A 25,227-nucleotide genomic window follows, 5' to 3' on the forward strand; every position below is an offset into this window, starting at 1 on the left:
GAAGTATACGCGTTCCTCGACACGACGAAGTAATTTGTCACGTCCAAGATTAAGAAGTCGGTGATACCGAGCACGCCAAAGAAACGTCCAATGTCACCGTGTATCGTAGATACGAGAGACCGCAACGAGGATTTAAGGTCCTGCTATCGGCTCGCAAAGACTACGGTGTTCACCAAGACGTGTAATGCGCCGTTTCCTACGGTAGAATTCTTCCTTTTTCTTACTTTGCTCTTTCTTTTTCCCCTCTTTTTTTTCGTTCGTTGATCCTCTTGCGATCGTAGTGGGCAGACCGGTCCGCTGAAAGTCCCGAGAACTCGATACATTGCTCTCGAAAACGAAAACCTCGCCCGTTATTTGTCGCGTTTTACACCGATCGGTGCGTAGTGTCTCGGTTCGTTCGATGGCTCTTCGTAATTTATTCATATTATTATAATTTCCCTCGACTATCCACGAATTTACGTTAAACGGAGCTACGATATCTCCTGCCTAAAATATGGTAAAATAAAGGTGGAATCTATCGTAGAAGCACCAAAGGTTAACATTAAGGTTTTATCTCGTAATAAGCCATCAATAATATCTCGAGGAAGCCATGGATCTATGGGTATTTATACAATTACGGAAAACTGGCCTGTCTGTACCACGTTGCATCATCCGTGCAAGGCATGTTCCTAGAAAACTACGAGGCTGAGAGACCCTTTAAATCGATTTAGTGCTAAACAATACTTGATGATTTCGAGCACTAAGAAAATTAAACTTTAGAAAAGACGTGGAGGTTTCCTTGAAGTGGGACCCACTTCAACGGTTAAACAGCTGCGAGCGAATGTGTTTGAAAGAACGCTGTCTGATCGTCCGATCGAGTCAATTGCTATAACAAGTTCTACGAATCGCTGCACGCTCTTGCGAACTAAACTCGCTGCACCGTTTTAAACACCGAACACCTAATCCTCTGGAATCGCGGCAAAATCGCGAACAACCAAATACTTTCAAATATGATACAGCCTTTCACGGAGAACGAGACACTTCGAAACAGATTCTCTCGATTCGCCTCGTCGAGTCGATCAATATCGCGCGAATTCACGAACCTGTCCACGCGCTTATCCGAGCAACTCGCTATGCCGCTAAAAACCCATAATACGTAAGAAGATGCAATCGACAACGATATTCATTGAACTTGGTAGTCGCGTCGTCGGTTTTGAAACTCGTTTCAAAAGCAACGATATTCCAGCCAACAGCGATACAGCGATCTCACTTTTGATGCAGCCTGCGATGATCGCATCTGTGGCTCTCGTATCCTGTCTAATTATGCGGCACCGCGTCGCTTATACCGTCTATTCCGGGATTCTGCGAACAAGCGCATCTCGGTCGAACGATTGTACCGCCACGATTAGGCTAATTAATGCATAGGACAAGAATGTATACACACGCGTGACGAGATATTAGATAAATGGATCGGGTTCCGCTACCAGGAAATTTTACGCTCGAGTACCTTTCCAGGCGTTCGACCGATCCACGATTTTCTAACGTAGATACGAAAGATCGAGAGGAATCGAGCAAGATCGGTCGTGGAAAAACGTCGATTCGAAAACGTCGAACAGAGAAAGCGTGTGGTCGTAAAAGCGAGTCTTGTTACCTCGATGCGAGGCTACGTGGCGTTAAAGCGAACGCCTATTATCACTTGTAAATAATTTATTAGTACGGCGCGCGGAATAATTTACACGGCTTTTATATCGCGACTAGTTTATATCGTTTGATCGACGACGAATTCATTTATGCACATGGTGGTGAGATTAATTCTGAATAAAGAAAACATGACGCGTGTGTCAGTTATTAACTGGGGAATAAATTTTGCCTGCATATGATCTACGTTCTTCCGAGTTAGATCCAAGTGTCGAATATAATGTTAACGTTCTTATTATTTATAGACGCAGCGTAATTACTAGCAGTTTGTTATTGTAGATATCGGTAGCAACGCTATGATCTACGTTCTCTCTCGTGTTACATCGTAGTTTGAATTATGGTTATGGTTGATCCATTAAGCGCCAATCATCGTTAGAGAATAATCGCGTGTATTTGTCTCGTTAGAAATTCGATCGAACGATGATCGTTCTTTGGCGATACTTAGATCCCAACGAGGAATTTCAATGTCGATTTTATGAATTTCCATCGTTCGGTTGATTTGAATTTCTGAATCAGTTTAAAGGAATCCACAACCAAATCTCGTCCGTAACTCGTCGGAAGCCAAATACGGAAACTGGGAATCGCGGTCGTAAATTATATCGTTCGTGTCAAGCAGACCAACATACCTACATAATTTCGACAAATATTTATGCTTACGTCGATGAATTCCAGATTTATTAATTCTTTAATCGCCGTTGAAAAACCACCGGGAAGAAACAGACAAATACAAAGTCCGTTTCGCAGGATTTCAAAAGGAACTTGAAACGACGACCGTCGATAACGTTAAACGTACTTGCGGACGCATAAAATACGACACAGCAGCTCGGTATTAAACTGCTTATCAATCTGCACGCACGAACTTTGCATCTCCTTCATCGTGTTTTGCAATACCGAATTATCGTTACGGTGGCAATAACTCAGAGATACCACGAACCTTCGTCGCGATCACGTTCATCCTCGAGGCAAGCAGATAATGAAAGAGCAAAGTTTAATTACCGGTTGCCCCTTCGCAGAAAGCCAATAATATTCTGCCTCGCGTGACAATACGCATAGAACCACGTAAAAATCTCCAATCGCGTTCTTATCGAATCTTGTTCAATTTTGAAGCTCAAGCTCCTTCCGAGATCTTCAGACTCAAGATTTCTTTCAACCGCGCGAACATCTACGATATTTGAACGACGAACGAAGAATTTTGATTTCGCAATTGCACTTGGCACTTGCGTGACAATACGAGTAGAACCACGTAAAAATCTCCAATCGCGTTCTTATCGAATCTTGTTCAATTTTGAAGCTGAAACTCCTCCCGAGATCTTCAGACTCAAGATTTCTTTCAACCGCGCGAACATCTACGATATTTGAACAACGAACGAAGAATTTTGATTTCGCAATTGCACTTGGCACTTGCGTGAGAATACGCATAGAACTACGTAAAAATCTCCAATCGCGTTCTTATCGAATCTTGTTCAAGTTTGAAGCTCAAACTCCTTCCGAGATCTTCAGACTCAAGATTTTTTTCAACCGCGCGAACATCTACGATATTTGAACGACGAACGAAGAATTTTGATTTCGCAATTGCACTTGGCACTTGCGTGAGAATACGCATAGAACTACGTAAAAATCTCCAATCGCGTTCTTAGCGAATCTTGTTCAAGTTTGAAGCTCAAGCTCCTTCCGAGATCTTCAGACTCAAGATTTCTTTCAACCGTACGAACATCTACGATATTTGAACGACGAACGAAGAATTTTGATTTCGCAATTGCACTTGGCACTTGCGTGAGAATACGCATAGAACTACGTAAAAATCTCCAATCGCGTTCTTAGCGAATCTTGTTCAAGTTTGAAGCTCAAGCTCCTTCCGAGATCTTCAGACTCAAGATTTCTTTCAACCGTACGAACATCTACGATATTTGAACGACGAACGAAGAATTTTGATTTCGCAATTGCACTTGGCACTTGCGTGAGAATACGCATAGAACTACGTAAAAATCTCCAATCGCGTTCTTAGCGAATCTTGTTCAAGTTTGAAGCTCAAACTCCATCCGAGATCTTCAGACTCAAGATTTTTTTCAACCGCGCGAACATCTACGATATTTGAACGACGAACGAAGAATTTTGATTTCGCAATTGCACTTGGCACTTGCGTGAGAATACGCATAGAACTACGTAAAAATCTCCAATCACGTTCTTATCGAATCTTGTTCAATTTTGAAGCTGAAACTCCTTCCGAGATCTTCAGACTCAAGATTTCTTTCAACCGTACGAACATCTACGATATTTGAACGACGAACGAAGAATTTTGACTTCGCAATTGCACTTGGCACTTGCATTTTGGGCCGACGTTTCGTAGACACCGCGATCTGCTTCCTCAGGGGAGAGCCGAAACTGTTTCGAGATATAGCGGAAAAAGATCTCGTGAAATAAATTGATCGATATTTTTCGAAAGCTCGGAAACAGCAAATGGAACGTTCGAACGAAGCGAATAAACGCGGTGTGTCGAATAAAAATGAGAAACTGTTCGACAATATGTGTCGGTGAAATCGTACTCGTACGATATTTTGGTCGCTGAAACTCAACTGGGACAGACTTTTGATGGTGTAGGTCTTCTACTTGCGCGTGTAAAAAGGGTGCCGTTAATGACAGGTTTTCGTCGGAGGAGTCACATTTCACTGAAATCTCTTACGGTCTGTCCTACGGACCGTCCGGATCGACGTGACCGATCAACTTGGAAATTGAGTCATCGGCAACGCTTAATTAACCCTGTTACACACGGTACTTGCAAAGATTGTGGTAGTTTGGCCGTGTTAAAAAAGAACTACGTACCTTACCTTCGTATTAACAATACACGTTGTCTTCAAAGATAATACGAGGTAACGATACCTTCCGTAAACGCTGCACCATTAACTTCAATAATAATTTATCCTTTTTTCCATCGAATGTGAAATTCAGGCGAATTACTCGGAATTTGCAGGCGAATATTTACTCGCTTCCGCAGTCTCGTCGTAGTATCCTCGTAGGTACTCGGTGAAAATTTCGATCAAACGCGTTTCAAGATACGTCTGATCGTCGAAAGGATATAGTATACTTAGAATATTTACGATTACGATAATGCGAAAGAAATTGCCTCTTAGTAACGTTGATCGCTAACTCAATTAACGCGAATTATCGGCTACAGCGTGAGAGGAATAAGAAAAATCGCAAACTACTTACTCGCAGACCGCTTCCGACGAATTGCAGTGAAATTTGTAAGACCCCTGCGTCGTATTCACCGATACAATCGCGTTAATATATCTTTGTACGTAGCGAACGTTACGCTCTGTTGCGGCTTACGATGCTAACCGTGTGGAATTTGCTGGAATTTATTTATCCTGCAAGGCAGTCTGGGCGAATAGAATAATTTACGTATCGAACGTCATAAATTCGATCCTAATACAGCGATTTGTCGCCCCTGTCTTGTTCCACACTTTCTCCTTCTTTTCCTTCTTCTGCAAATAAATCTCCGTTTACGCGAAGATCATCGTCTCCTCTTCGGACGCGTACGATTGGAATCGTAGAAACGCGAATAACGCGTAAAATAAAGGAAACGACGAAACCTTGTAAGAAACGAAGGTAAGAAAAACGGCGGAGCAAAGATTTCCAAAGGAAGAAGATTCTTTTTATTTTTCGCGCTTAATGGGGAAAAATCTTCGAGTCGGCTTCTATCTGCGATGCCGATCCACCATTGAATCGGTGGAAATAACGCGCAAAGAACGCCATAATGTATTCGCGTACGATGTAAAACATGAATGAACCGCGTTACATTCCTGGAAAACCGGTATGCGATATCATCTGTGCTAACAGAACTCAATTAATTTTACTATCGATATTTATACAGCCATCTCGTTCGGAAACGCTGTAACTTAGATCCTCGAGGAAGAATGTTTCGTTGCTCTCGAACGTTTTTTAACCGAACGGAGTCGACTTACCAACGTAGAATTCGTATTTTCTGCCAAGTTAAAGCCTCCAAGCTGTCCAATACGGAATTATTGCGTTTATATTACCTATGCATCGAACAGCTTGCCGCAGCAGGTACTCGCTCGCTATCTTTCCACGGCATTTCCTGCTATACGGTTTACCTTTCTCACGTGATACTCGTCGCAATGGCCAACATTTCACAGCACGTTGTTTCTCTTGCTTTTTCTTTCTAGACGTTCTGCCAGCCAAATTCGCAAGATTTTACGAATCACGAGTAGCAAGGAAGAGGAGAGGTCACGTGAACGGTCGCTGCCAAATTCTACGATCTTTGGCAAAGATTTTACTAACCGATCATCGTTGACGATATCGATGACAGGCGATTTTAATCGTTTCTAAAACGCGAAACGCGGTAACGTAACGCGAGAGGGGGCGGATTTGTCAACGCGATGCGTCAGACGCGTGACGAGGACATCGCGCGACGGATACCACGAACCTAGGGATCGTCGCCGGAAAAGTTTAACAGGTAGTCGTTGTTGCGTTACCAACGACGAACGCATTATTACCTGTGCCACGCAGCCCACCGGATGCATACTGAATAAAGAACACAATAAATATATACACGTGCCGGGTTTATGCTTACGCGGACTCGACTGGACATTCAACGCATACGTTCGTTAGGCGGTGCGTGCACGTTTCGCGGCTCGTCAGTCCCTTTCAGCATGAACGCGAACGTTAAACTCACGACTTCCACGAAACGACGCCGCCTTTCGTTCGGAACAACGTTCTGTGTTTCGTTGATAGGTGCTTCCACGAAAATAACGCTTGAATTTTGTTCGACTATTATATTATACAGTCAAAATGGAATAGAACGATTCGGAGAACCACCGAACGTTAAATTCTCCGGCATTTTTCCTGCATTTTTCTTTTTCTTTCTTTTTTTTTTATTTTTCTAGTGGATTCATTGCACGCAATGGCTAAGAAAAGTATTTTCATCGGTAACATTCGCACGCTAGTCGAACGAAGTTCAAGTATATTAAATTTCGTTAAAACTAGCTTCGTACGACTAGGAGAAGTTTGATATGACGAGAATGAAACGTAGAAACAGATAAAAGATGCCTCGTCAAATACTTGTTGTAGCCATCGTAAGAATTTTCTTCGTGGGAAGAAAGGCGAGTTGAAAAAGTTTCAGCAAAATATCGTTAATACGATGTAATAACGTTTACTCACCAGCCATACATGATTGGTCGAAAGTGAGTTTCCAGATACTCGTAATCCAAACGCGATCACCTGTTTCACACCATATTACCAACAAACTGCGTCAATTATATAGATTGGAAAACACATCACGATCACTCGTCGATAGAACCACTCTAGCCACACAGAGAGAAATATTTATTTTGCTCTCGACGATTGTACCGATTGCTTTGCCTCTTCTTTCCTCTTCTTCTTTCTTTTCTTCCTCTCCTTCACTCTTTGTCGACACAGACACCGATTTCCAAACGAATATTTCACAAAACGACGCTTATTTCAGGTACTCCACATACGGACACGCCACTTTTTTCATTTTCTTCACACGTGATAATACAAAATTTGACAGAAGCAAGCGTTGCAAAAGGTTTGCTGCTGCAACGCGAAAGTTTGACAATTTCTTTCGAAGAAAAATACTATAAAACGCACTTGATAGATCTTCCAATGGATTTTAACGCGTCACGCGATCTATATATTATATGCATTATGTGAAAATGCTCGAGATACAAAGGCGAAGAGACCAGAAGTCCGTTTAAGTAAAGTAATAGCGAATCGATGGTCGCAACTTTCTCATGCGGGCGTTGATATCACCATCGAACACGTTCTTCGCGGCATCAATGCCGCCGTATATTGGCTCGAAACGACAAGCGAAATGGCACGAATATACTTGCGCGATAGAAGCTAACGAAACTCGAACACCGAAACCAGAATTCGTTTCATCTTTCGAGCGGAATTCGCGAATTTAACGATATCTGAATTTCAAAGAGATATAAAATCGGACTAATCTTTTAAAATGATAAAACAGAATCTATACGGTACGTATTGAAATTAATTCGAGTAGAACTTGTGCTTCAAATTCTCCGATATACTTACAAAGACACGTTCGTGGCGAACAACTTGCGAATTTAAAATCAATCACTTCCTACAAAGGACTATTAAAAATATTCTTACTGCTCGCAGATAGCGATTAATTTATACTTTTTCTGTCGCATCGAGATTCCAATCTCCGGATCAACGGACACTCGTACACAACTAACGTCAAACGTCTCACTGCTGCGAAATTCTCACAGGTTCTACAGGCCGAAGAAGAACATCGCTCGCCCGAGCGTTCAAATCACCGAACGTCCGAACGGAATAACGCGCAACGGACGCTGGAACACGCATCGCTCTCGATCAAACATTTCGTCGTTGCTTCAGCAACGGATAAATTTCTCGTATGGTGCGCTATTTACGACAACAACCGTTACCAAAAGGTTTGTGCGCGTAAACGCAGTCTCCTCCGACGAAGCGATGGAAAAACACGAGCACTCGAGCAAAAACCAGCTCATACCGTTTCGTTGGAAGGTGGAGACGGACAGGTACTCGCACGAAACATTTAAATCGATGGAAGACGACGCGTTAAATCACGTTGACGGCAACCAGTTCGAAGGGACGGTTGCACCAAGACTGATCCATGGATCGTGGCACGGAGCAACGAAAGCCGCGGATCGAGCGAGCATCCAGAGGATCCCCACCACGTCACTTCGTGGCTCACCCCCTTCTGCCTTTCGATTCCCCGCTCATTTCCAACCGCCACGAACGCTTCCCTTTTTCTCCTGGCCCTTAAACCCTCTTTTTCTCTTCGGCTAGCGAACGATTTCTCTCTCGAGCACGCCTACCGAGCGAGACGTTCGCCGCAATAAATGCAAACCGGGAACCGATCCTCTCGTACTTTCCGCTTCTGCCATCGTGCTTTACGGCCATGCTTACGGCAAGCTTCCACTCGAGTTTCCGACTTTAAAAACTCGCGTTTATCATCGCGATGGGGATCGTCCGACCGCTAGATCGTCTTGCAGATGGAGAAAAATTGAGTAAAAAAAAAAAAGACACGTGTTATTTTTCGTTGAATCAACGGTTGATATAATTTCGCTTAGGATGGGAACGAGGGAAAAGAAACGATTGCGGGATTTCGCGATTTCGCTTCCATACGGCTCCGTAAATTCCATACTATGCATACCGTTGGATGTTTTAATTGGTCGTGGGATTAAACACGCGTTTTGATTTCTAGTAAATGTTTCAAAAATGTTGATCGTTAAATTATATTTTTAGCTGTTAATTTGTTATAAGGTTTCGTGGATACGTCACCTGTTTTTAAGAAAGTTATATCTACGAAACTTTCAGAAATTGAACTGTGTTAGCCGCTGACTGATATCAAAATCAAGAAGTCGATAAATATGGGGACTCGTGACATTTTCTTTTATCAGTTTCGCGTCGCTGTTCGTTATGCTTCGACGATGAATTTCGTTTGTCGAGTGAAATATGAAAAAAAAAAAAAAAAAAAAGTGAACGTAACGGAAACGTCTGTATAAAATGTTAAAGATGAAGATTAAACTGAAAATTTAAAATGTAACTGCAACCACAAATATTTGGCAGGATGTTCGAAATTTTGGTATTTAATTAACGAAATTATGGGAAATACAAACCTTCGAGATGTATCATCTTTGTAATAAGGTACTTTTGCATATGTTATCGGTTCAATAATCAGTCCTCTTACATATTTGATTTTACATTAAATTTCCTTCGATAATCATCCTTATAAATAAATGGCAAATATTTTTGTAACGACGCGTATCTTTCACTTTCTTTCGATTATTTAACACTGTAATTAATGTTATTAATCGTTGTTTCATTAGAAAATGTAAATTACTCGCTCCAACTTATAAAATAGAGATAATACGGTGAAATAAGAGAAGGGATGGATGTACACGTAAGAAACAACCAAAATGCATTAAAAATTTAAAAGAGAATAGTGATAAAAACAAAGAATGATGCCTGATATTAAGAAAATGAAAAGTTCTTCGGATAACGATGATTCAGAAAATCAAATACAACGGGACAGAAAAATACGTGAAAATCGCAAAAGATCGAACGATAAATACGAAAACATAAAAAGGAAACAATTATGCAAAATCAAATTAGCTAAATACATTGTTAATGATCTAAAAAATTACGGGCCGGGTAATTTATTTCACGTAAACGCGCTAAGTACTATAACAGGAAAATCTATTCGAATATGGAGATCGAAAGATGGCTTATATCAAAGGATAGATGATCCAACGAATCAAAGATCGACCAAGGATTTCATCGATGTGGAATATCACAAACAGTCAAATTTAATAGGACATTGGACGCTATTAAATAATATAGATCCTATTAATGTCGAAGTGAATTTAAACGCGTGTCTATTTGCAGTAATAGCTGCTCAAAGTGGAAATAGCACTGACGATTTAAGAAATAATACCATTGATTTTTTAACGAATAATTCCAAACATTTAATCGATCAAATTGATAAATTTTTATCTTCGAATAATAATGCAAAACAGCTAATGATCGGCGGTGCTCGATATATCGGTACATCACCTAGAGCAGCGGGTATCATTCTTGACAAGTCGCAAAATGTTTTGTGTCACGATTGTAGAGCACTTGGTCATCCAAGAGGGCATGCATCCGACAGATTTGCTACAGGCCCAGAGGATAGCGTCGAGAACTATTCTCGAACGACGCGTTCAAGGAAATCTGGTTTTTTAAGTAGAACAGACCAAGACAATGTCGCCCATCTCGTCTTAAGTCATGCAAAAGCGAGGCAAGCAATGGAAGAATTAAATACTGGCGCGACATCCGTAGCGGTAGAGTTGTCGCGTAGAGATTTACAAACAAATCATTTTATTCTACCTCAAATGAAGGAATTCTACAATGGTACGGCGAGTTCCGAGGAATTAGACATTAATTGTGTTACAATAGTACTGAGACATCATACAGGAAAATATAGAGATCCCAATGCAGACGTTTTTGTACATACATTTTATCCAAAAAAATATTGTTGATACTTGCTACAATATAGAACAAGTTTAAAATATACTAGATAGATATACCATAAAGAAATGCTGAAAAATTCCTTATTATTAAATTATTATTAATTCCTTATTATTAAATATAATATAATTATAATATTTATAGAGTATACAAAAAGTATAAATCAACTTGTTTCATGGACACACCATGTCCACACTAATGTTCTCAAACTATTTCTCGCTATCTGAACTTCATCGTCATCTTCTAAAAAATCTATTTTGGTTACGTATTCACAACCGAAACGTAACATATCGTCACATTCCTCTGTATTATCTAATATTTTTGTCGAAAATTCAAGAATTTCTAATATCTGTTCTTTAGTAACAATTATTTTCATGTGCTTCGAGAGTAGTAATTTTTGCAAAATGTTGATATATAATGTAAAAATCTCAATCCTGATATCTTTAGTTAAATGTGATTTCAAACATAATGCAATACTTAAAACCATTAATTTGTAGTGAACAATGTCCCCTTTCATATTCAATACGGTATTTAAAAGTTTGTCCATCATTTTCACTACGAGTTCAAAATGTTGTATTTCGCTTTTAGACAAATTCCTTGCAACTTCTAATAACCAGGGAAGTATTCCATAACATTCTATAAAAAGTATAGAGGCTTTTGTTATTTTTAATGTAGCATCGATGATTTCTAATATAAGTTTCTGAAATAAAAATACATTAGATCAGTTTAAAGAAAGAAATTAGTGATTTAACGTTTTTAAATCATACCTTCGTATTTGAGTCTGAAAGATTAGAAATATAAAAGTCTAGGAGCATTTTAAACAAAACACATTTAAAGGCTATGTCCAATTCAGCCTCTGTTTTCATACTATCACGAATATTCTCCAAAATCCACCATCTGTGTACTTTATATTCCACATCAGAACTATGTAAAAGCTGCAACAACTCGGGTATTGTGTTTATATCTAATGCTGGTTTAGCTACCAGAAATATTTGTAAGACTGAATAAAGAGGGTGCAATGGTTGTGTAGCGATCAAAGACGTTCTTGCTAAAAACGTGGAAACTAAACAGTTTATACGTATATTATTGAGTTCTAATTGCTGTGATATAATACCGTAACGCAATGCATCTATTAATCGCATCCATAATAACTTTGTTTTGGAGCTATAAATAGGAAAAAATGTATATATATTACACCATCACATATGACAATATATATAATTAAATTATTATTTTTTATAAAATATACCTAGAAGCTTCCAAATGAGTATAATATCTTGTAATAATAGTATAAGCTATCATTCGAACGTCAGAATGCTTGCTGCTGCATGCAGCAAGTATTAATGCTAGTGCACCACTTTGAGCAACTTTATGACATGATACAACATTATTTTCTGATAGTAAAAAATATAATAACGGTAGATAAAATGCTGGATCGTATATATTATTTGCTCTATATAATTCACTATCCTACAAAGTATAAAATTAAAAAAACACAAATAGTTTAAATTAAAGTTCAATCAAGTTCAATACATTTTTTAATATTTAATGAAGATCAATGAAAACCACCTTCAGAGATCTGTCCACAGGGTATTCTTTTATAGTATTGTTTACTATATCTTCTTCGAATAAGTTAAGGACTTGCGTAACAGATGGTTGCCTCCACAAAGTCGTGTGTATTTCACCTTTCACGCTATAATATGTTGTAGCCATATTACCCCACACATATGGCCGATATTCATAAATATTAACATTATTATTTTCATAATACTGCAAAATCTAAAATAAATCTATACATTAATATTTTTCTAAAAGCTAGTATAAGTTTTGCTGGTATTAATTTTATTTATTCTTACGAATAAAATGTATTGATCGGCTTCGTTTAAAGTAGCATTGTACGCCGCTAAATAAACAGGTATGTGTGTTGATCCCATAACTTCTTTATTTTTTTGCATAAGAATCCATAATAACTCTACTAAATCTCCTAAAAAATAAAATGATTAAATACATTGCAGCTATTATAATTACACACTATTATTATTATATACATACTTTTAGTCTCTGATGAGCCTAGCATAATATTAATAAATTCAGAATGAGAAGTTGCCATATCAAACAAAGTTTTGACATATTCATTGTTACTACCATTTTTATATGCAATATCACATAAAATGCTTAAAGTTCTTAATATTGGTACTTCTTTCTTATCATTTTTTAGCCCTTTAAGACCAAATTTTAAAGAAAATCGTGTAAATTGTAACCACGAATGATTGGTACTTAAGGCCTCAAATTCAAAAACTTTCCCTTTTTCTCTTAAATGTTTAACAGCATCGCTTAATATTTCACAAAGGATATGAAGTTTTTGTACATTCTTAGACTCTTTTTTTAAAGTTACAGTAACGATGTAAAGAAAAATTTGTATCAAATTCGTGATAAGCTTTTCACTCTCTGTTTCTAAGGCAGCAGATTTATTGTACATACTTTGAAGAACTTTTATGTAATGTATAGATACCATATCCAATTTATCACCAGTTTGTAAAATCATATTACATATATCATTACATATTTTAAGATTAAATGTAGTTTTAATTAAATAAGAAATTGCAATAACATTTTCTTCTACCCAGGGTTTTACATCTTTAGGATCACATAGATAACATATAATTTCAGTTTCATAATGTTTTCTCAAATCTTGCAGAAAGTCTTGATCCCAATTAAAATTTAAATTACTTGCAACTATTGGCAATATAATGTTACCCTTTTCCATATTTTTCGACTTTTTTACACATTCCATAAAAATAGGTATAAATCTTATATTTTTTCTAATTAAAAATGAAATTAAATTTACAGTCGTATCCGTAATTTTTGTTGATAATAATGACGTAAAAATATCTGCAATTACACGAATATAATAAAACGTAATAATGTGGTTATAAAATAACGTATTAACGTAAAATTTTGTGAAAACAACTTACCTGCATCAATGCCACCAATATTGAATGAAAAATTTGAAAGATATCCATGTAGAGCTGTTTCCCATATTTCAAAATTGGTAATTGAGTTCAATTTTAAGAAAAGTAAGTGTAAACACAAATCTCTAACAAATTCTGTATCAAGCTCAAAAAATACATTTCGCTCAGATTTTATCTCATTAGCATTAATAATTTCTAAAAGTTTAGAAATTAAATGCCCGTGTACTGATAAACTTTTCTTATCGTTTGAAATAAACATAGTATCCTCTAATTTCACTAGCCTCTTTAATAAATATACAACATCTTTTGGTGTTGGTTGCAATACCTCTAACAAGGTCATAATCATATCAAGATTATTTATCTTTTCATCTTTTTGCCTTTTGTCTATCATTTTACATAGTTGCGTAAGTAGCTTATTTTTGAAATGAATAAATAAATTTCTAGTATTACATTTTTTATGCAAATTGTTTAACATACTACAAATGTCGGTAACTGTAAGAGTTATCATATTTCTTACAATATTTTTATTTTTTTGATAAATTGGAGAAAAATAATGCAGGATAATAGGATGAGTAAAGATCGATTTTGCACATTCTTTCAAAGAAATAACGCTATCTACACTATCCTTTGCAATATACAATAGCGACATTAATAAACATCTATAATTGTCATATTGCACTTTTGTTAAAACACTCTTTTTGGTATGTTGTACTAAATAGAATGTAGTCATTTTAAACAAATATGCAACTTCATATGTAGACAAGGAATGATGAATTGTTATACTTTCCTCATTGTACTGAAAAGTAATTATATTGCTACCATTAAATATTTGATCCATCTGTAATTTAGTATCAGACAAAAGCACTAAATTTAATTTACATAATAAAGTCATTGTGGGAATTATATTTTTAATATAAACGAATTGATTGCCTTCTAGCCAACTCAATAAATACTCCTTTACTGGTAATATTGGCATATCTTTAGTTAAATATATTAAACATTGAGGTATTACTTGATAATGCAACGTATGTATTAAAACGTAAGACAAATAAGATAAAATCGAAGGATGTGAATCTTCCTTTGTCTTATGTAACATGCAACATAAGAGAGGTGATATTGATGTCAAATGTTGCATATGTAAAATATTATTTTCCAAATTTTTATGAATAGCAGATTTTTCTGTCAGTTCTGCAAAGTACAAAAAAATGATAACATCGCATAATATATCAATGCGTTTAAGAATAAAAATAAAGTTTACCGTCAAATATGTCCTGTAATTTGCCAATATGTATTACTTCATGATTAATAATTTCTTCAGCTTTAATTATTTCATTTACATATTTTTCTATATCTTCAGCAGCTTTTTTTACAATACGAACAAACCATTTTATTACTTTCTTTCTATCATCTAAATTTATGAAACCATTAATCCAAATATCCATATGATCACTACATCGCTCAAACATTCCAGTAGCATTTAATAAAGTTCTTATTGTTGCTTTTGTACATAATGTAACTGAAGATGTTCCTTCATTTAAAACAGATATTAGAAATGATAGTGCATCGTTAAATATTTTCTGAAAAGAAACGTTTATTTATCAATATAAAAAATAAAAAATATTTGTTATTAATTATTTAACACGAATTATAATATTTTACACACCTTATGCGGTGAAAATTCATAAGGCTGCACTATAACAAGAAATTGAATAGCTTTTACTTTTATAACATTAAATTCAACGACACTGATATCTTCCAATTTGTTCAATGTATTTAAAAATGTATCAGATGACACATCACATAATGTATCTAACAATTTCGGACACGCTTCAATATACATATGCAATAAATGTAGAACAGCTGTCAAGTGTTCATATTTCTTTGGTTCTACAATGTATTCCATGTCATTACTGTTATCTTCAATTTGATTTGATGTGAAAGCACTGCTCCACACATTCAGTATCATATTTAAATTTGGTATATTCTAAAGAGAAAGTTATTATTTTGTTGCATTTTATAATTTAGGGTCTAATTTTTAAATCTTTAATTTGTGCTTTACCAAAATATACGTTTACCTTCATCATGTATTCTGTTACACAATCCTTAAAAGTGCAGTAATCATTATCTTCCTTATAAACTGCTTTTGATATTGATAAACACTTCTGTGTCTGATGAAACATAGATGTAAGTGTAAGTACTGCCTCATGCCGTATTATTACATTAGAATGAGATAAGGATGGCATGATTGCTTGCTTCAAAATTACTCCTGGTAAGGTTAAAGATACTACTGCGCTTGCTAATTGTAATACATTTAATTCTAATGAACATGTCTTCAGACAGATACTCACATCCATTGATTGTATTATCTGCAATAAGATTGATTAATACGAACATTTAAGAAACATTTAATATGGTTAATATGAACATTCATTAATGTCAATATTTAAAATAAGGAATAAACTAAACTGTTTACCTCTCTTACAAATTTTATTGCTGTAATCCATTTCAATGAAACCCTTGGTTCAATATATGGTTCCAGAAGAGTAAGTTGTGATTTAATTAAATCAGGACACGCTGTGAGTATTTTAACTACTAGATCTAGTGGTTTTTCATGTTCCCAAGGTCGGTCTAAGCTCTGAAGTACTGTATTTATCACATGATTATGTTTTATATGTGAAGTACCAAGCATATAATCATGAAAAACAATACCATACCGATGCGATGTTAACAATAAAATTAAAAAATCATGTATAATTCCTGTAACTACCTAAATCAAAATATATTTTATAATTATAATTACATACAATATATTATTAACTTGTTATTTAGTTGTTTAGTAATACCTCTTTTTCTTCAAAATGTTGCGAATGTGGAATAGAACTCTGATTTTTTAGTTTCGGGCAATTATTTGGACCTTTCCAATTATAAAGACACACAAGATTTTGAATAATTGATGTTGAAAATAATTGTAACTTCATTGTTTTACTAATTTTTGGATTTTGAATAATATAAGTTTTAAGAGTAGTTAAAACCAAAGCAACAATGTCTTTAGAATCATATATTAAATCAGGAAATATACTATAAAACAAATCACGTTTATCTAGAAGAGTTCTAATAATTGATACATTTCCTTCTACTAAGAAAGCCAGGATAAAGTGAATAAAACAGCTCCTTGTATTTTGATTATCTGCAGGTTTTGTATGTTGCACAAGAGATTTAACAACTCCCATTGGTAAAGACAAGTGGGTAAGTAATTCACGTGGAAGATTTCCGCCTAATGAGACTATTGCAGCAAATAATTGTAAAACTACTTTTTGTTGTTTTGTATTACTTTGAATAGACAACATCGAGTGAATTATTGATAAATGCGAATTAATCAAATGGCGACATGCACTTTCTGCACTAGATTGATATTGTGGATACTGTGCTAATATTCTAAATACAAAAGAAATTAATAGTTAAATTGAGAAACTACAGTTTAATAAAAAACATTTAAACTTATAGAATACTTACTTTATTAATAATATCCGTAATGCAGAAAATACAGTGATGGCGTTACTAATTCCTTTCTTTTCTGCAGTTAAAAATTTTAATATTTCCAAAATATTGCCACCTGCGTTTAAATATTCTGCAGCCAAATCCCTTTCTTTGTTTTCATTGCAAATTTTTACAAATTTTTTTAACATATCTAAACCATTTGTAGAGTTGAAACTTCTTTTAAAATATTTTCCATCCAAATATTCTGTTTCTCTATCTATATCTCTTTCATCTTCCTTATTTTCTTTACCTCTATTGTTAGTTTCTACATTTATAAGAAAATATGTTTATACAATTATATATAATGTAGAAAAACATATATAAAATCATTAATTATATTTAAATATCCGATCTATATATCACCTTGAAATTCTTGGAATGTTTCCTTGTGTTTTGTTGCATATTCTTCATGACTCGTATCATTTATAGATAAATCTATAATATTTCTCTTTTTCTGTTTTTTGCTTAGTTTAGTTTCATCACGAACCAGCTTCCTTTTCAACATATTTGTATCATCGTATTTACCAACTATTTGCATATTATCATTAATATGTTCAACATCTACATAACTTTCTTCTGCAATTAATAATTTTTTCAAATTGTGAATGAAATTTATTAGATAAAAATTTTAATATTATAAAAATAAACATAATATAGTAATGTGGAAATATAGAAACACTATTACACGATAAAATTTCACAGAAAAACATTAGAAAATAACACTTCCTAACTCCCTTCTCCTTTTCTTTGATATCACTTCTGGTATTATATGATTTCTTACTTTGTAAATCGGTATTCATTATTTTCAATACATTAAATTAAATACATATATATATATATATATATATATATGTACCTTGATTTTAAAAAATCACATTTTTTACATTTTTCATTGTCTGAAACGTGATTCTTTCACTAAATAATTTATATAACCTATACCAGAAAGCAACCACGTGCGTACGTATATATACATTAACCATTCGTCCCCCTCCACTTATTATTAGCATTATTACTACGCCATAACCTGCTACGATCTGTTATAACAAATCACTATTTTATCTCACACACGACTGTATCTTTTTAAATCAATCATTACATCATGTGTTATAAATGATTTTAAATTATGAAAATATTATTTTAAATTAAAATATCAATTAAACAAATGCAAAGATTATAAGAGTTTTAATTAGAAGAATTATATTATTATATTTATATTTTTATACTATATATTATTATTATATATTATATATTAAAAATTATATATTATTATTTTATTATATTATTATTATATTATATTATAAGAATTATATTATTATATATAAATTTTTATAGAAATTTACAACTTATCATATCAAATTATTCATTTCGTATTAAATATAATATATATTGTGCAACTTGGATATTTTTAATCGTACTATTGCTTTTACACGTATGGATATTTTCTTATACTATATATATATATATATATATATATATATATATATACAGCTTTTAAATGTTTAATAAAAAATATTTCAATAATATTTACCTTTCAAATTCTTACATAGTTTTGAAATTTCAAAGATAATAGCATCATTTACGAATTGACAACAGTTTAGTCTTAAATGAGTCAGAACACTGCCAGATATGTGAAGAAAATTTATAAAATCTTGATATATATATATATATATATATATATATATATATATATATATATTCAAATGCAATTTCAAATATACAAGTACACATATGTATATTCTTATGAAAAAATGAATACATATGTACAGATACTTTAGTAATAACATTTTTTATTTAATTATATACAACAATATTACAGCCTTTATAGTATTAATCAAAGTTATAAAATTTAACAAACCTATTTATACTTAAAATACTTAAATTACAATCGATATAATAAATATCATGGAATGTTTGTTATATCATATTAGAGTTGGTTACTTGAAAACTTCTTTTAATAGAAACATGAGGATATTGCTGACGCCATTCCTGCACTATAAAATCATTAATACCTTCACAGAAACTAAGATCAATCATTTCTAATTTTGGACAAAACAATAAAATTCCATAACATATATCAGGAGTAAGAGAACGAGCCCCTAATAGGTCTAGTTGTTGCAGTCGTTGACATAATAAAAGTGGCTCCAAGTCGCGATCTGTTAATCCTCTAAGTGCTGCTAAAAATACTTTTTCTAAATAACGACAGGAAAACAATAATGCTCGTAGAGAGTCACCAGGAGCGCCCATTCCACCACTATAAAGTAAATGGTAAATCGAATGATAAATACATTGAAATTCGTTAATTATTAAATGATACAATATTTTTCCGAGAACATACCACCATCCAAAATCCACTTCTCGAAGTTTAGTACAGTGAGACAAAGCTCTAACTCCATATGGAGTTAAAGTTTGTGCTTTCCAAAAGTCTACGCTTTCCAAATATGGACAAGAATTTCCTAATTCAACGGCAACTTCGTCTATATTTAAGCGATCATGCATTCCTGCCAAATTTAAATGTCGCATTTGAGTATTCTTCTTTAAAATAGAACATAATGTAGATGTCTCAATAGTTGTTCTGTAAAGCTCCAAACGTTCAAGGAACTTCAAGTTTTCGAGTTTCGAAAATCCTTCGTTCGTTACACCCATACAGTTACATAAACATAGTTCTAAAAATAATATATTACATTTTCAACAGACAGCTTTTAAATGTTTAATAAAAAATATTTCAATAATATTTACCTTTCAAATTCTTACATAGTTTTGAAATTTCAAAGATAATAGCATCATTTACGAATTGACAACAGTTTAGTCTTAAATGAGTCAGAACACTGCCAGATATGTGAAGAAAATTTATAAAATCTTGATATTTAATCATATTATAATTTCCACACCATGAAAGATCTAATTGCTGTAAATAATGACACCTAGGTGCTAAACTATTTAATGCAGATGTGTCTAAACAATGCCAGTAAGGTTTTAAATTAAGACTTGTATATAACAAAGCATCTCTTGCAATATTGTTAAAGTGTTTATTTACTCTGCATAAACAGCATAATGATCTTAAATCTAAATTCTTCAAAATTTTTAGTACCGTCTCATCCTGTAAAAATGCAATGTTAGTAATAGATATAACAAGATATAACAAATCATGATATCATATTTTACTGGAAGTGCTGAGAAAGTGCCACATGGTTGATTTTCAAAATCAGTTGAAGCTACTGAAAATCTTTCTTTAAGAGAATTATCTTGTTCGTTTAAAGTATTTGGTATTGAATGATGAATATCTCTAATAAGTTTTGGAAAATCTTCTTGTAAAAATTGTTGTAAACTTTTGAATGCTTCTTCTATAGGAGGAACAGACTGATAATGTTGTCCTATCTTAGATACTAATTTGCCCTTGGATATATTATCTATTCCTTTGCTGTAATAATGTGCAAACAATATTCATTGATTTATTAGAGCACTAAATTATCAACGGTTGTATATCAACATACCTTTTGAAAAGCTTACAGTGTTCAGAAAGTGTCTTTTTAAGAACTGTTAAATCCTGATTTGCCTTTAAATAATCTGGTGTTAAATTATAAATATCATCATCACTTTGTTTAAGGTAACCCAATTCTTTAGAAAGGTCATTCAGATTTTGATTATGCAAATTATTAGGTACAATTAATTCTGATGTACCAATAAGTAATACAGCATCTAACTCTGTATAGTAGTCTAATAAACTATGATTAAATTCCAGTCTTATCATTTTTGTCTTAAAATTACATAGCTGCAAGTATGGAGAAAATATTCTTGGCTTGTGTGGCACAACTTGAGGAAATCCATTCCATAATTGATACCATTTGCCCTCAGAGTTTTGTGCCCAAATTCCAATTACACTTCCAGGATTGTAAGTTTCATATATTGATACTCTAATTGGATATACCTCTTGATAATATTCTAGATCTTGATAATATAAAAAATATTGTAATTTATTTCCATGTTTCATACATCATAAGCATTAATGGTATCAGTATAATATTCCAATAAGTTAAAAATATCTTTAAGAATAAAAACATAAAATATTACTATAAATAATTGAAATATTACAATATAAACATTAAATGCTAGAAAGTATTTAATTTTTAAATTAAGAGCTATATACCTATATAATCCTGACTTGTAACGTCTATGTTATTCTGTGGCATATAATCCATTAATCTTGAAGGTGCTCTGTCCCACCATTGTCCATATGTTCTCTAAAATTATAATCTATTAGATATAATGTAGCATGAGTAAAAAGGCATAAAATATTTTTGTTATTAATTTCATATAGCCGAAATAATACTTTACAAATCATTTTTTCATAGAATTTTAACTCTAGAGTTCTAAGAATATATAATTAATAGTTTCCAAAATTTTCAGGTACAAAATACAATATTATTAAAAGCGACAGTATATACTCTTGGCCTGCTATTATGCAATAAAATATTAAAGCATTGATTAAAACTAAAATGTCATTAACATTTTGATAATGTACAAAACCAATCCAGATAACTTATTCTAATCCATGAAAAACTGTTTGATACTTTTACTTTCATGCATTGTTTACAATTGATTATTTAACAGTTTTGATTTTTACAAAATTAACATACCATAACAAAAGCTTGTGGAAAATCTCCATAATCAGGAAATTTACTTGGATTCCCAGCAATATTATAGGCTGTATAGGAAATACTAATATTACTTCCATACTGGGAACTAAAATCACACACGTCTTTAACAAACTGTTCAACAAAAACAACAGTTTCTTCTTTTCCTCCAATTTTTTCTCCATCTATCGGAACTACTTCAACTTTTATCTCGTCATGTGATATCATGTCATTTACAATTAATCAGAAAGTTTTAACTTCAAAGTTCAATTAATATAGGTTAATCGCTTTAAGGTTTGTTATTGTTATAATTTATACATATTATCTGCATAACACATCTTGTAGACATTAGAAGTTTTAGTACATAATCACATACAAGAAAAGGTAATTTTTTATGTCTTTTACCCCCGTTTTAGTACAAAAAATGTATGATACATGTCTTACTTTTAATCTCCACTTTTTGAACACACTAACCATTCATGCGTCAGTAATGTCAGTATTACACGCATTAAAAAGACAGTAAAAAATTACTACATACGAATACCTTTTATAAATTAATCTCGTAACTATTGGATTAGAAAAATTTGTTCGTGAACAGTGAAATCAAAAAGTGCAAAATAAAGATTAACTGTCAATAAATTTTAGATCTAGATCCTTATAAGATCTTTATAAAAGTAATCATTATACATATTTAATTATATTTGACATAATGAACTGTATAAATAAATTATACTAAATAAATTCCAGTCAATCGATTAAACAGCTAGAAATATTAAAAACGCAAATGTGTTATTCAAGAACATAATTATTTTTTATGAGTACATTCTTATATGTAAGATAATATGTTTTTATAATATTACTTTCAATATAGAATAGGTGACATTAAAATGTTTATCTCATAATTTTAATACCAGTAAATAATATTGGTTATTAATAATAACAAATTTTTTTTATTATATTATTAGTATTTAGGATGTATATAATGTACATATAACTGTGTATACATGTATATCTGTATACATACTGTATGTACGTATGTCAAAGTAATATATCATTAATTATATATACCTTTCCATATATATTATTCGTATTACATTTAAAAGTCCTATTTTTGTAAAATAGAAGCATAGATTTCAATCATAAAATATTATTTGCTTCTGATATAAAACTAATACATGCAATTTAAAGATTGACTAAAGAAATTATATTAAAAACTAAAATATAGGTTAAAGTTGATAATTATATATATAATTATATAATGATGTATATTTAAAACTTTATTTGGTTCCTAACTTATAAGAAATATTACTTTTCATCTGTTAAGTTTGAAGTTCTATTTCTATGAAAGCATTTCAACATTCTTGTTTGTTTAAACAATTTGTTTCGCTGAGAAAGTAGCCTTCTTGGTTGTAATTTTCGTTTAGGTATATTTTCAAGTGCCACATCCCAATTCTTAAAATGTTTCAAATCTAACATGATAGACATAACATGGTTGAGAGGAAGACTTTTTGAAGATCCTGTGCCCCAATCCAGTTTTTCACTTAAAGGCAGCCTCATCATTTTAATACCTTGTTCCTTAGCTTTTTGATATGACAATGGTATAGTGGTTTTCTGAAAATATTATTAATTTTTCTAATAAATCTTTTTGTTCACACCAATATTATCGATTAATGTTCAATTAATATTTGTAACTAATATTTCATTTGTAGCATTAACTATATAAAAATATAATATTAATTACCTTATCTACCATTGCACCAATTATATATATTGAATTACCATCAAATTCTTCTAAAATTGTGTTAGTATGAGGGGTAAGATATACTAATTTATTTTTATCAAACAATTCTAAATAGCTTTTTGATGTTATATTCAGTGGGAAATCTGGATCGTACAAAGATGGTATTATTTTATGTACCATATTCATAAGAACACTATCCTTGTTAATGTTACAAAAATATACATTAAAGGGACTAATGTGAAATCGATTTGTTGCAAATAGATATGATAGTTGTTTCGCACAAGCTGATTTCTCGTGTGGTGTCATATATTCATCATATGAAACGTCAATTACTAGTGCTGGTTCATATAACATAGCAGTTATTAATTTGCCATTATAAAACCTATTTATTGTATTTGGACGTATCCTGTGAAACATTGTAAATTTATTTAATCCATATACACTATCTTCAATATTACTCTGTGCTTTTTTTTCCAACTTTAATAACTTTTTCTGCTTTTGGCTTTGTCTTTTCATCTGCACTTTCCAAAGAAACTCCATATATGACCTAAATATTTACGATACAGAACAAAAATTAATATACGAATGAACCTTTAACCATTAAGATAATTTTTATATTAAAATAGATATTAAGTACAACCTTCTTTCATTTTTTGTTGTTGTGTTTAATAAATATAACCAATTATATGCGGTTAAGTTGTCAGGTACTTTATTTGTCATATATTTTAAGTACTCTATTTCCAAACTGTATTTATCATACATAGCTTTGTATTTCGAATCTTTTAGGAGAGAGTTTAATTCTTCTTCATACAATTTTCTATACTCTTCACTTACCATTTCAGATCGGTTCATTGTACTACAAGTACGTCTTATTAATATATGCGTTTGTACAGGATACTTAGGTTGCAAGACCGTAAATTTATGAGTTGGTCGAATAAAAACGGGGGAATAAAATTTAGTTGCAATAGTAATAAACTTTGAAGAGACTCGATTAAACATTTTTGAAAATTGTATAACTGAATTATCACTATGTGTACAACACGCTGCACATCCAACGGAAATGTACATACATATATCTTACTGTACGTATATAGACAGGCATTTATTTCACGTATCCAGCGATCGCAGCGATGTGCGGCTAGCCGCCGATTTATAGACTATGTCTTATGATATTAACAGCCTATCACGACGGGAATTGCCAGGCCTAAGTATACGACCACAATCGTGGTAGGATCTGATACGATCTTGCTAAGATATCAATTTAATATGAGTAGACAATAGTATTAGTAATTAGTAATACCAGAGAGGAAGTAGTATTTTATAATCGTAAACATAATGTAAAATTTTATAGTAATACACTATCTATATTTAATTCTTAATATAATAGTACGGTATGATATATTTTTATATTTGGTTTAATCAATATTTGAACTCATTACACTTCTTCGCTACTTTAAAATTTAAAAATCTCCGCCAATTAAATATTATAACGTATGTACTGAGGTTTCATTATGCCCTCTACAGTTTTATGTATATTTATAGTTATTTATAGTTATATTATATTTATAGTTTTATGCATATTTGTCTAGCTGGGATTTTTAAATTTTATAAATCTTGT

At 32.8% G+C, this 25,227-nt stretch overlaps 5 protein-coding genes across 8 annotated transcripts in view; 1 reads left to right on the forward strand and 4 right to left on the reverse strand.

Annotated features, from left to right (window-relative positions):
• Positions 1-7,571, reverse strand: part of LOC132912228 (ankyrin repeat domain-containing protein 6) — a 137,718-nt gene extending 130,147 nt beyond the window's left edge. Inside the window, exon 1 of the mRNA XM_060970721.1 lies at positions 6,856-7,571. The gene's annotated coding sequence lies outside the window, so the exon portion shown is untranslated. The remainder of the gene's footprint in view (positions 1-6,855) is intronic.
• Positions 7,572-9,185: 1,614 nt separating this feature from the next.
• Positions 9,186-10,739, forward strand: LOC132914579 (uncharacterized). The gene has a single exon (XM_060973789.1). It carries the CDS (start codon positions 9,681-9,683, stop codon positions 10,737-10,739), a length of 1,059 nt encoding a protein of 352 aa, XP_060829772.1. The 5' UTR covers positions 9,186-9,680.
• Positions 10,562-18,216, reverse strand: LOC132909609 (nucleolar pre-ribosomal-associated protein 1). 3 transcript variants are annotated; one of them, XM_060965800.1, is made up of 16 exons: positions 18,094-18,212; positions 17,959-18,017; positions 17,601-17,810; positions 17,214-17,502; positions 16,544-17,135; positions 16,174-16,467; positions 15,776-16,066; positions 15,364-15,684; positions 14,959-15,277; positions 13,704-14,888; positions 12,781-13,620; positions 12,585-12,712; positions 12,298-12,507; positions 11,978-12,198; positions 11,496-11,892; positions 10,562-11,428 (listed from the first exon to the last, which is right to left on the reverse strand). In XM_060965800.1, the coding sequence occupies exons 3-16, from the start codon at positions 17,773-17,775 to the stop codon at positions 10,892-10,894; spliced, it is 5,799 nt and encodes a 1,932-aa protein (XP_060821783.1). In that variant the 5' UTR covers positions 17,776-17,810; positions 17,959-18,017; positions 18,094-18,212; the 3' UTR covers positions 10,562-10,891. The 3 variants fall into 3 exon arrangements, with proteins under 3 accessions (XP_060821783.1, XP_060820927.1, XP_060822574.1); XM_060964944.1 differs by having other exon boundaries at positions 17,959-18,216; XM_060966591.1 differs by lacking the exons at positions 17,214-17,502; positions 17,601-17,810; positions 17,959-18,017; positions 18,094-18,212 and having other exon boundaries at positions 16,174-16,463; positions 16,544-16,667.
• Positions 18,217-18,952: 736 nt separating this feature from the next.
• LOC132914479 (F-box/LRR-repeat protein 4) lies at positions 18,953-22,463 on the reverse strand. 2 transcript variants are annotated; one of them, XM_060974040.1, is made up of 7 exons: positions 21,872-22,463; positions 21,382-21,475; positions 20,729-21,182; positions 20,400-20,655; positions 19,974-20,334; positions 19,573-19,900; positions 18,953-19,488 (listed from the first exon to the last, which is right to left on the reverse strand). In XM_060974040.1, exons 1-7 carry the CDS (start codon positions 22,094-22,096, stop codon positions 19,152-19,154), a joined length of 2,055 nt encoding a protein of 684 aa, XP_060830023.1. In that variant the 5' UTR covers positions 22,097-22,463; the 3' UTR covers positions 18,953-19,151. The 2 variants fall into 2 exon arrangements, with proteins under 2 accessions (XP_060830023.1, XP_060830821.1); XM_060974838.1 differs by lacking the exon at positions 21,872-22,463 and having other exon boundaries at positions 20,729-21,277.
• Positions 22,464-22,912: 449 nt separating this feature from the next.
• LOC132916128 (mitochondrial ribonuclease P protein 1 homolog) lies at positions 22,913-24,667 on the reverse strand. The gene is made up of 3 exons (XM_060975945.1): positions 24,250-24,667; positions 23,610-24,156; positions 22,913-23,479 (listed from the first exon to the last, which is right to left on the reverse strand). Exons 1-3 carry the CDS (start codon positions 24,606-24,608, stop codon positions 23,174-23,176), a joined length of 1,212 nt encoding a protein of 403 aa, XP_060831928.1. The 5' UTR covers positions 24,609-24,667; the 3' UTR covers positions 22,913-23,173.
• Positions 24,668-25,227: the final 560 nt, after the last annotated feature.

Source organism: Bombus pascuorum, chromosome 1 (assembly GCF_905332965.1).
Source record: "Bombus pascuorum chromosome 1, iyBomPasc1.1, whole genome shotgun sequence".
NCBI lineage: Eukaryota > Metazoa > Arthropoda > Insecta > Hymenoptera > Apidae > Bombus > Bombus pascuorum.